Genomic DNA, 12,521 nt, shown 5'->3' on the forward strand with positions numbered 1-12,521 from the left:
GTTAGTATTGTTAAAATGCACTATACAGATTCAATTTAATTCTGATAAAACCATGGAACAAAATAAAATTTGTGTGTAAGATTAAGCATAAAATGGAGAAAGCAAAGCCTCTTTAACAAAGAGGTATTGGGAAATTGGTGAATAACATGCTAAAGAATTAAAAACTTAAAGTAAGGGCTGATATTCAAGTCAGAAATCAGAAAGCAACCCCTCAAAAAACGGAGAAAAACTGAGCAGAGATTTCTCCAATAAAGACTTGACATTTGAGAAAAATCTAATTGTCACGATGATCAGTGTATGCAATCAAAAAAGTGGTTAGTTATCATATCATACTGTTGAGATTGACAAAAAAGGTCCATAAACAAGTGCTGTCAGGTAGATTAGGAAAAGAACTAATTTTAATTCACAGTTGATGGGAATGTAAACCACTTCAGCTTTTATGGAAAGCAATGCAGATGTTACTAAAAATATTAAAAATAGAACTCTCGGGCCCGGAGAGAGAGCACAGCGGTGTTTGCCTTGCAAACAGCCGACCCAGAACCAAAGGTGGTTGGTTCGAATCCCGGTGTCCCACATGGTCCCCCGTGCCTGCCAGGAGCTATTTCTGAGCAGACAGCCAGGAGTCACCCCTGAGCAACGCCGGGTGTGACACAAAAAACAAACAAACAAACAAAAAATAGAACTCTCAGAACCGGGGCAGTGGTGCAAGTGGTAGAGCATTTGCCTTGCATGTGGCTAACCTAGGACGGACTGTAGTTAGATTCCCCGGTGTCCAGTCCCAGATGGTCTCCCAAGCCAGGAGTGATTTCTGAGCACATAGCCAGGAGTAACCCCTGAGCGTCAATGAGTGTGGCCCGAAAACCAAAATAGATAAATAGATTAAAATAGAACTCATATATTCTAGCTATTTCTCTCTTTGGTGTCTAGCTCAAGAGCACAAAATCAATTCATGTAATTCAAAGAGATACATAGTAGTATTTACAAAAACTAAGACTTAAACCAGGGGTCTCAAACTCTAGGCCCGCGGGCTGCAAACGGCCCTTCGTACAACATTTTGTGACCCTACCCTAGAGGAATCTTTTTTTGTTTTGTTTTGTTTTAGTTGTTTGGGTCACACCCCCCAATGTTCAAGGCTTACTACTGACTTTGCACTCAAGGGTCACCCCGACTTTGCCTCTTGCGGCCCCCAGGTAAATTGAGTTTGAGAACCCTGGTGTAGGGCATTTGCTTTTCATGCAACCAAATCAGGTTCAACCCCTGGCTTCCCATTTAGGCCCTGGAAACTGCCCAGGCATAATTGAGTGCACAACTAGGAGTAACCCCAGAGTATCACCAGTTGAATATCCCCCAAAACCCAAATATGTAGAAGTTCAGAATTATTTTGTTGTTATTGCCAGTTAATAAATGTCAGCTTGTTTGAGAGTTCAAAGTGATGATTCACTGTCAAGTAATGTGTTTGATAAAAAGCATTTTGATTTCTGAATCAAGATAGAAACATGCAGTTTTAGGGCCAGAGAGATAGTGAATGACCCCAGAGTGCGAAGTTGGGAATACTTGGGGATGCGTGAACGAATGAACACACACACACACACACACACACACTTGTAGTTTAGTGTTTAAGGATAGTTGAGATGTGCACACACACACACACACACACACACACACACACACACACACACTTGTAGTTTAGTGTTTAAGGATAGTTGAGATGTGCACAGATCCATATAGCTATTCCATGTTATTTATGACAGCAAAAAAGGAAAAATGGGTGTGTACACAAATATTTTTTGACATAAAGAAGTTAGCAGAATACTTGATAACTCAGCCAAGTAAATTTAAAATACAAATGCAAAGAAGAGGGATTTCGACTGGGGCCAGCAAATCCAAAAATTATTTGTGTACCAGGTATACATTTTGTAGTTTTCTTCTCATTTAACATACCCCTTTAAAATGTAGAAGCCCTTCTTAGTGGTGGCTGTCACCAGATTTAGCTAATTCATTATTTTTTAAAAATTTTTATACATTTCTGCTCAAGGGTTATTCAGGCCCCCTGGTGGTGGTGCCTATGGGCTGTCAGGAATTGAACCCAGGCTGGCTTTGTGCAAGGCTGTGTTCTCCCCACTGTACTACAGCTCCAGCCCCTTAGCTGACTCTTAATCTAGACTAAGTTAAGAGAAATACTAGCTGTGATTAGTACTCGTCTAGTTTAGGAAACTATTTTTATTATGGAGAAAAAGGGTAGGTGATTTTAGAATTTATTTTGAGAAAATCTTTACTCTTGTACAAAATGGATAAGATAGTGCTCAGTTTTTCTAGTATATGCTTCTGTATTAGCCGCATCATTTAGCGACTACAATAATACACATTTCTTACCTTGCAGGCTCAACAGTCACTGGACCTTATCCAGTTAAAAATAGTCAAAGCTGCTGGAGACACCACTGTTATTGAGAATAGTGACATTTGCCCTGAAACGGTATGCATTTTCAAGCTCCAGATTTTTCTTCTTATAAATTAAGTGAAGAATTTAAAATGTATGAGATAAATCTTTTGACTTTAAGATATGTCATTGCGATGTGCTTCTATTATTTATAATGCATTCTTATTGAAGGCTTTTTCTTTTTTGTGCCATATCTGTCTGATGTTGCACAGGAGTCATTCCTTGGGGGACCTGTGATGCCAGGGATCAAACCCCAGACTCCTGCATGCAAAGCATGTGCTCCAACCCATTGAACTAACTCTACAGCCCTGACAGTTTTTTTTTTGTTTTTTTTTTGGATTTTGGGCCACACCTGGTGATGCTCAGCAGTTATTCATGGCCATGCACTCAGAAATCCCTCCTGGCTTAGGGGACTATATGGGACTCGGGGGGATCGAACTGAGGTTCATCGTGTCCAAGGCAAATGCCTTACCACTGTGCCACCGCTCTGGCTCCTATTTTATTTATTTTTGAAATAGCCTATTTTGGGGGTCAGTGGGAGAGGGTGCAGTTGTATTGGGCCCTTCTTGATGCTGCTCAGGCTTAAGCCTATCTGTTCAGAGATCATTTCTGGCAGGACTCAAGAAGCCACAGAACAATATTATATATCAAACTAGGATTAACTGCATGTAAGGCAAATGCCTTAACCTTTGTCTTATCTCTCTGGCCTGAGATATCCTAAATCTGAAATAATGTTGGTTTTGTTTGTTTGGGTCTTTTTTTTTTTTTTTTTTTTGGAGGGAGAAGGGGGTGTGATTTGGGCCTTACCTGGCAGTGGTAAGGAGTTATTCATAACTGTGCATGCCACAGTCATTCCTGGTGGTACTTAGGAGACCATATGGAATGCTGAGGATTGGACCCAGTTCAGCTGAGTACAAGGCAAGCACTCTACGCACTATACCAGTGATGGCTAACCTTTTTGAGCCCGAGTGCCCAAACTGCCGCACAAAACCCAAGAATTTCCTCAAAGTGCCAGCACGGCAATTAAATCTTAATAACAAGACTTTAGTATCTAAAAACTCTTTATAAATTTTATAAATTTATTAATTGTAGACCTTCCCGTGTGCCAGCTGCAAGGCCTTCGCATGCCATAGGTTCGCCATTCCTGCACTATACTATCACTCTAACCTCTTGATGTTGTTTTTATTTCAGGTTTGTTAGATGTTATGTGATTATTTTTTCTTTTCTTTTTGGGGATTTGGGGAACAGGGACTATTCCTGGCAGGAACCACATGAAGCTCCAGGAATCTAACTTGAGCCAGTGGCATGCAAAGTTTATACAATAGCGCATTGGGATCTTTCCTGCTTGAGATTAACAACAGTGTCAAGCATTTACTAAGAACTCAATATGAACTAACCGTTATCTTTTAACTTTGGGACCTCCTAAGTGTTGCTCAAGAGGCCCAGGTAGCACCTTCAGCTGGATATGGTTAAACAGGAGAGTATAAGGATGTGGTGCTGCCCTGCTGGAGACTGCCCAGGGCACCTCAGTGGCAATCTGGGGCCTCCTGGGCTGCTATGCTACCAGTGATGTTGCTCAGGGTACCACATGGTGCCACAGATCTAACGGGTTTGACCATAGGCAAGGCATACGCCTTATCCCCTGTACTATATCTTTCCAACCCAACCCCTTATTTTCACACTTTTTATGAATTTGCTCTCATGAAAGGAGAAACAGATTTACATTTGACATTTTTCATCAAGTTTTTTTTCCTTTGTGACATGATAATGTCTACCACATAGCTCACTTAGATGCAAACTAATTTGCAACACTCGGTAGTAAATTAAATGTTTGTTTGTTTGTTTTTAACCCTTTTTAAGGTCTGGGATTTACAATACTATTAATTATACTCTGCACTCACAAATTATTTCGATACTCTACTCCTCAATACAGAGAGCCCACTTCCTTTCAGCAGTGTCCCAACAGCACCTTCCAATGTTTCAGCCTCCTAATATCCAGTCCTGTGCAAGCCCAGCTCTTCTGTATATAAAGGCTTCCATTCTGATGACTTTAGCCATTGGGTGCTTTGGTTTGTTTCTCTTTTATTTTTGGTTTTGGGGCCACACCTGGCACTGCTCATAAAGTAGTTTAGCAATAAAATGCTTTGATCATTTTTTGCAATTTTAATTTTCATGTTATTTTTCATGTTTAATTTAGAAAAACAAATAATTTTTGTTTTTGTTATGAATGACTTATTTGTGGTTTTTAGACTTCTGATCTTAATTTCTTTTTAGGAATCTTCTGAGAAGGAGACAATGTCTATAAGTCTAAATCAGACTGTTACACAGTTACAGCAGTTGCTTCAGGAAGTAAACCAACAACTCACAAAGGAGAAGTAACACTAACAGGGTTCAGGTAACAATAATTGAAGTACTATTACTCTCTCTGGGTAATTAACAGTACGTGTGTATGTGTGTGTGTATATATATATATATATATATATATATATATATATATATATATATATATATATATATATATATATGTTTGCTATAAAATAGAGGAGTTCTGTTTACCCTAAGACAAATAGTTCCATTTGTTTTCCTTAGAACCTGCAAATGACAGCCTTAAATTTATTGGGGAAAAAAAAACAAACCAGGTCTGTCCTGGATCAGCCACTTGCAAGACAAATTCCCTGTGCTATCACTCCAGCCCCTGAAATTTTATTTTTATCTTATATTTCTTCTTGTACATAATTGTCTTGCAATTTGGAGGGAGATAAAACTTTTTGTCACCTTATGAATGACAGCTCTGAGTATATTCTCCTTTTAGGCTTTAATAATCTAATTGTTCAATAATCTAATAATTAAGCCTGTACAACTAACAGGAAAACTCATCACTGATTTTTCTCACTGTAAGAACCTATCATTAAGACTGATCACTATACAAAAGCCTACCAGTAGGTTAGGTGTCCTAGGAAAGTTGGATTGAGTCACTCTGTTGATTATCGTAGCGCGATTCTCTGCCCTAAGTTAATAACCCAAGTTAGTTACCTGAAATACTATCTCAGGTCTGTTACTCTTAAGAAGAGCTAAAATAGGGGTAATATAGTCGGTCAAGAGCCTGCCTTGCATGCAGCCGACCCAAGCTGCCAGGAGTGATTTCTGAGCACAGTAACTCCTGAGTGCTGCCAGGTGTGGCCCCAAAACAAAACAAAGTTACTGGACTAGAAAGATAATACATTGGGTAAGTGCAGCCAATCTGGCATCAATCCCTGCCACCCAATCTATTCCCTCTGAGCACTGCTAGGAATGCTCCCAAATAGAAAAAAATAAGAGCATGGGGCCAGGCATAATAGTACAGTGGGTAAGGTGCTTGCCTTGCACCTGGCCAACCTAGATTCTATCCCTGTGCACTATATGATACCCCGAGCACCACTAGAAGTGATCTCTCAGTATAGAGCAGCAGTATGTCTTGAGCATTGCCATGTGTGACCCCTAACAAGATGATGATGATGATGATGATGATGATGATGATGATGATGAAGAAGAGGGTGAAAGAGAGTCCAGGACTAAGGTTCCTTCTACTCAATCAACATTGTTGTTCCCTGGAACTGCCTGTGTTCCCTTGAGTACAGACTGGAGTAAACCCTGAGCACTGACCCAGACCCAGGCCCACTCCCAACCCCCATACAAAGGGCTACTTCAACCAGTATTCTCTTAAATAGTATGTACTTGCAGTATGTACTAAAAAGAAATTTCTTGACATCAGCTATTAGATTAAAATTTTTTTCTATTTCCAACTTAGTGCTGTGACCTAAAGGTAACTGTGTTAAGCTGGACTTTAAATCAGGATGGTTGATCTCAGAGCCTGTGCTTTTCTTCTCCCTTAATGAGGCACTTTGTATCTGAACACTTTTGCCATTCTTTTCTCTGTATTTTCTAGTTCCTGTTGTCAATATTTTGGTTGTAAGGACTGAACAGGAGAAGTAGGCCATCTGTGTGTTATTTCAAAATAGTCATGTTTTGTGATAAATATCTTTATGTAACTATCCTACTTTTTTGACACAATTTTTTTCTCTGAGTAGTCTTGTTTCCAAAAGGAAAATATTCCTTTTATGATATTATTGAAATATGTGTAAGTTATAATTTTCTTTGGTACTTTGTAGTTTACGTAGGATATGTAGCTTTGTTTTGTTTTTGCTTTGTTTTGTTTTGTTGCTGGAATGATAGTACAGTGGGTAATCGGATGCTTGTCTTGCATCCAGCCAAGTTCAGATTCAATCCCCTGCATCCCATTTGGTCCCCAGAACCCACTAAGCTCAGAGCCAGGAGTAAACCCTTAGCATTGTCAGGTGTGGTCCAAAAACAAAACAAAAAACAAAATGCTATAAAGATTTTCTAGTTAGCTGTTAAACTTTTCCCAGTTAGCAAATATGATATAGCCAATCATAACTTTAGTTTTTAATTTTCTGTTTTTACTTCTTTGCCAGTGGACTTTCTATCTTGAAAATTTTTATACAATGTAATTTGAATGTAAATTGGATGTATGTTTACACAGCACATAGTTTCATCTTTTTGTATATATTTTGATATCATACTATTTAAAAGTAACTTTTGATATGAAGTTTTACCCCCAAACATCTTCAGAATACATCAAAAAACAAAGATAGTCTTACAGACCCCTAGTATACAGAAATGTATAAAAAGTAGTCTTATAGTATCATCCATATTAACCCATATTTGAATTTCTCAAACCCAAATATTTACCTGTTTATCTCTGGAGTCTTTAAAGTTTAATTGGGGGTAGAGGGATACTTAGTTGGTCCTGGCAGGTCCTTAGGAAGGTAGCACACCCTTCAGGAGCTGTGGAGTAAGGAGTGTAGATAATACCAGAAATGGGACTCAGGTCTCATGCTCATGTAAGGAGAGTGCTTTTCCACTGAACTACATGCTTCTTTCTTTTTTGGTTTTTGGTTTTGGGGCCACACCTGGCAGTGCTCAGGGTATACTCTTGGCTTTATACTCAGAAATCACTTCTCATAGGCTTGGGGGACCATATGGGATGCCTTGGATTGAACCAGGGTTGGCAGCGTGCAATCAAGCGCCCTGGCTGCTGTGCTGTCACTCCAGCCCTTGAAGTTTAATTTCTTTAGTTGTCTTTTCTGGCTAAGAAAACTTAAGATGACTTAAAGAAAATGTGCCTGAAACAAGTTGATTCATAGAGGAGAGACTTGCCAATTTTGCCTCTCTTTATTATTACTGTTCGTTTTATATTTCTTTGAATAAAATTCATAAAAGTGGGTTCCCAGTCTTGTGTTCTTTTAGAGAAATCCCCACATTATTTTTATTTTGTATTGTTTGGATTACATTGGGGGGGGGGGTGTCATTCCCAGCAGCGCTCAGCGGTTACTCCTGGCTCTATGCTCAGAAATTGCTCCTGACAGGCTCAGGGGACCACATGGGATGCTGGGATTCGAACCACCAACCTTCTGCATGCAAGGCAAACGCCTTACCTCCATGCTATCTCTCCGGCCCCCAGATCACATTTTAACAGCTACCTAAAAGCAGTTTTGTTTAGAATACTGAGACATATTTCTCTTTTAATGTCTTAAATATTAATTTCTTTGATTCTGATTGAAAAGTTCATGCTAAATGGAATAAAAGTTGTCTTGTTAACTGACATGTCTTTTGATTGATTGACTGATTGATTGCTTTTATATTCTTTGTTTAAAATTGTTTTCTTTCTGATCTTTTACAGAGTGAAGTAATTGGCAAATTATTGAAGGATAACAGAAGGCATTGTATTATATTTTGCCAAATTAAAGCCTTATTTATGTTTTCACCCTTTCTACTTTGTCAGAAACACTGAACAGAGTTTTGTCTTTTCTAATCCTTGTTAGACTACTGATTTAAAGAGAGAAAAAAGCCAACTCTGTAGACACCTTCAGAGTTTAGTTTTATAATAAAAACGGTTTGAATAATTAGACCTTTACATTACTGAAGATAAACATGTAATCTTTTATCTTATTTGCTTAATAAAATTGTTCAGAAGTTCAAAAGTGGGAAAGACAATGTAAAATATAACATTTTAATACCGATGTTGTACACTGTTTTACTTAACATTTTGAGAAGTAACTGCAACTTCAACTCAATACACTTTGTTGCTAATGTAATCAGTTTTTGTAATGGCGTCAACAAATAAAGGGATGATACTTATTATTCAAACTTGTTTTAATTTCTATTGAACTCTGGACATTTCATTAGCACTCTAGAGTAACATTTAGAATATATTATTAATTGTAACCTTTGGATAAAATAAGATAGGTATTATTGCATATTTAGGGTTCTTTTGTTTGTTTCTTTTGGGAGGCATAACCTACGGTGATATGGGGACCATTTGGTGCCAGGGACAGACCCAGGCCTCCAGCATGCAAACAGGCAGGCACCCTATCACACTTTGTAAATATGTATAGGAACTCTGTAGCCAAAATTTGGGAGCTAACTGGCCTGGTGTTTTTCATATTCATTTTCAGTTACAATGGAAAATATCACAACCTCTTGTCTTGATGTTCTGTTTCATATCATTTTAGGGATTTAATTTTACTGCTTTGACATTCATTTAGTCATACCATAGAAACTACCTTTAAAGTTTTTTCAGTTCTTATTTAGTTACTGTCTTTGTTGATAGCTAGCAGGAAATAACTACACACATAACGTAATCCTTTGTAGAAAAACACTTTGTAGATATAAAATATTTTGAGCTTATTTTGGTGGGGGGAATGGAATTGTAGGTATATTCTGCTGTGCTCAGGGCTTATTCCTACCTCTGCACTGAGAGATCATTTTTGGCCAACTGGGGTGCTAGGAATCGAACCCAGGTCAGCCGTGTTCAGAACAAGTGCCTTCCTGCTGTATTATCACTCTAACCCCCATAAAATATGTATTTTTTTGTCTTGGGCTATACTCAATGATGCTTAGGGGTTAGTTCTAGGCTCAGCACTCAAGAATTACTCCTAGCAATGCCTGAGGGACCATATGGGAAGCTGGGATTGAACCTGGGTTGGCCATATGCAAGGAAAACTGTACTATCACTGTATGTACTATCAGTTGTACTATCTCACTACTTCCTGAACCCCCCATTAAATGTGTTTAATGAGAAAACTCCGGTAAGTTTAGGGAGAGCATGCCCAGCGTAACCATTCTGGGCAGCACTGGACTCAAGCAGTAGGGAAACAGGATTCTGCACCGGCCACATTCAGACTGGACTTCTTTAGCAGCCACATAGTGCCCTGGGTGCAGAGGACTAATCACATCTAATGTTACATTACTCAGCACCTCTTCTCAAGTCCATTGGCCACCTGCCTTCTCTGAACTGCCAGGTTCAGACCAGTTTCACTGGTACAAATAGCTGTGCTGTCCCTGTTAGCAGCCCTGAGAGGCCCTTTTGGCACTCAGTTTTGCTCCATACTAAGTGGTTGTGGGCCTGGCTCAGGGGGGCTTGGGACTGAAGGGTGTGAGTGAAGGCTGTTCAGTGCTTATGGGGAACAGGGACTTGAAGCCAGCCCACCTGCAGGTAGCAGTGACACAGTGGCCTGGTACTAGTCCTCCCCTGGAGCTCCCAGAAATGTGAACAGTAGCAATCAACTGGTGATGGGTCTTGAGGATGTTGAGACTGAGCTGCTGTTCTTCTTTGGGTTGAGATTTTTTTTTTTCTTGTCTTGATATACTTAAAAGAACATTTGAAGTTGATGGCCTGGACTTCTTGTCAACAGATAAAAAATTCCCATAATCTCTAGGATTTATTGCCTTCTACGGAGACATCTTTTCCCATTTCAGACTTAGCTTCACCTTTCTTGGGTGAAGCTAATGGGCTCTTTTGCAGCAAAATTTTAAGAGATAGAAGGATGGCAGGCCCCTGCCAATGAATTTTTCCTTTAGTGTCAAACCAGTTTGTGATCTGGCTAATCATCTGGCCAGAAGCAAAAGACCACTTGCATTGGAGATACAAATAGTGGTCTCTGAAGATGGAGAAAATGAGGCACCACCCGAGGAGTGGATTCCCTCAGAGAAGAATAGTTTCTAGAGAGATCGAAGGTCATGATAAGAGCACAAGAAGGTAAATACCTTAGCAACAAACTCTAGAGTTGAGTGGACTCTTCCCCACCCTGTCTTAACTTGTTTCATTGTTTGGTTTGAGCCACACCCAGCAGTGCTCAGGATTTAGTCCTAGTTCTTGATCCCTAGCTCCTGGTGGGGTTTAGGGACCATAATAGGGTATGGATTGAACTGAGGTCAGCCGTGTGCAAAGCAAGTGCTTTTTTTCTGGTCCTCTCTCGATTTTGAAGTCATTGAAAAATGCTCATTCGACCTCCTAGTTAAGGTATAAAGGAGAGGTGTTTTCGCCATCCTCTGTAATCCTACTTAGGAGATTGTTTTTATTCCATGGCAGGCTTGCCACCTATTCTAAAATATTTTCTAAATTTGAATATTTTTGCATTGTTCCCTGCTTTCAGACCTGGCTGCTTAAAGACAAGAACCATGTGCACTGTAACAACAAAAGATTTTATTTTCTGTTTTTGGTTCACATCCATTGATGCTCGGGTTACTCCTGGCTATACGCTCAGAAATCACTCCTGCCTCGGGACCATATGAAACACCAGGAGATCCAACAGCTGTTCATCCTAGGTTAACCACATGCAAGGCAAACGCCCTACTGCTGCACCACCACTCTGGCCCCTAACAAAAGAATTTTTATGTAGATCAATTGCCCTGTTGTGAGTAGGAGTTCTATGGAGAAGGGACCCTTATAATGCCCCCTGGCAATAAAGTTTTGGGGACATTATGAAACCAAGAGATGGAATTTGAAAAAGTTACTCATCGGTGAAAACTGGCTATAAGCAGTACTTTGCAGAAGCCTGGTCCCGTGTTTGTGATGTCAGGCTGGGAAAATCTACGAAACTACGCCTGCCCAGTGGGGCTCGACTGCGAAAAATTGTGAGTGCTGCCTGTGTGTGTCTGTCTCCTGTCACGTGAAACTCTTGGGAGTGGGCCGAAAAGAGGCTCCAGAAGGGCACGGCCACTCGGCTGTGCGTTCTTTCTAAGGAAAGAACACCATTGCAACAAGAAAAAAATTACACTAAGAACTGTGCTGGATCACTGAAGCCCAGCATTTATCTCCGGATTGTCTACTCTGCTGCGTGCTGAGGCCTAAGATTTGATCCTCCCCTCCCTTCGAGGCAAGTCGACGCACCCAGAAAGGGTGGAGCCAGAGGAGTGTGGCTGCGTACATCATTTAGCCAATGAATACCACCACAACACATAGAAAAACCCACAATACAAGTGTAACAATGGGGAAACAATGCAGGCCAGCATCAGACATAGAGAATGAAGATGACAATTCTGATGACCAGATAATGACCAACCAACTAATCAACCTCTCAGATAAGGACTTTAGACAAGTAATATGGAAGATCCTCAACGAAATCAAAGAAACCATGGATCGAGTTGAACAGAACACTAACAAGAACCAAGAAAATACGAAGATAGAAATCACAAAACTCCAAACTGAAATAACATGTCAACTAACAGGCCTGAAAAACTCAGTAAACAAAGTGAATGATAAAATGGATAAGCTCTGGGACAGGGTAACAGAAGCTGAGAATAGATTTGGTGCTGTGGAAGATGAGATAAATAACAATTCCATACAGCGGGACAGATTGGAAAAAAAAAAAACCTTAAAGCAAATGAACAGACAATGGAAAAATTAGTCAAAGAATGGGAACAGATGAAAATAGAAGTCAATGATAAGCTCAACAGAAACAACAAGAATCATTGGAGTCCCAGAGACCCAGGAAGAAAATTTCCAGGAAGAATCAATGGTCAAGAACATCATTAAAGAGAAACTTCCAGAGCTAAAGAGTATATGTGATCAAATCCTGCATGCTTGAAGAGTACCAACCAAAAGAGATCCCAGAAAAAATACCCCAAGACACATCCTAGTCACAATGACGAATCCCACAGATAGAGACAGAATTCTGAAAACACAAGATCAAAAAGGGAAATTACATTCAAGGGAGCATCCTTGAGATTTACAGCAGACCTG

General features: G+C 39.8%; 1 protein-coding gene across 8 annotated transcripts in view; it reads left to right on the forward strand.

Annotated features, from left to right (window-relative positions):
- Positions 1 to 8,644, forward strand: part of KTN1 (kinectin 1) — an 82,411-nt gene extending 73,767 nt beyond the window's left edge. For all 8 annotated transcript variants that reach the window (XM_049770296.1, XM_049770298.1, XM_049770300.1 and 5 more), the window contains 3 exons: positions 2,381 to 2,473; positions 4,712 to 4,832; positions 8,178 to 8,644. In XM_049770296.1, coding sequence (XP_049626253.1) covers positions 2,381 to 2,473; positions 4,712 to 4,816 — 198 coding nt within the window. In that variant the 3' untranslated portion in view covers positions 4,817 to 4,832; positions 8,178 to 8,644. The remainder of the gene's footprint in view (positions 1 to 2,380; positions 2,474 to 4,711; positions 4,833 to 8,177) is intronic.
- The last annotated feature ends 3,877 nt before the right edge of the window (positions 8,645 to 12,521 follow it).

This window comes from Suncus etruscus, chromosome 3 (genome assembly GCF_024139225.1).
Source record: "Suncus etruscus isolate mSunEtr1 chromosome 3, mSunEtr1.pri.cur, whole genome shotgun sequence".
NCBI lineage: Eukaryota > Metazoa > Chordata > Mammalia > Eulipotyphla > Soricidae > Suncus > Suncus etruscus.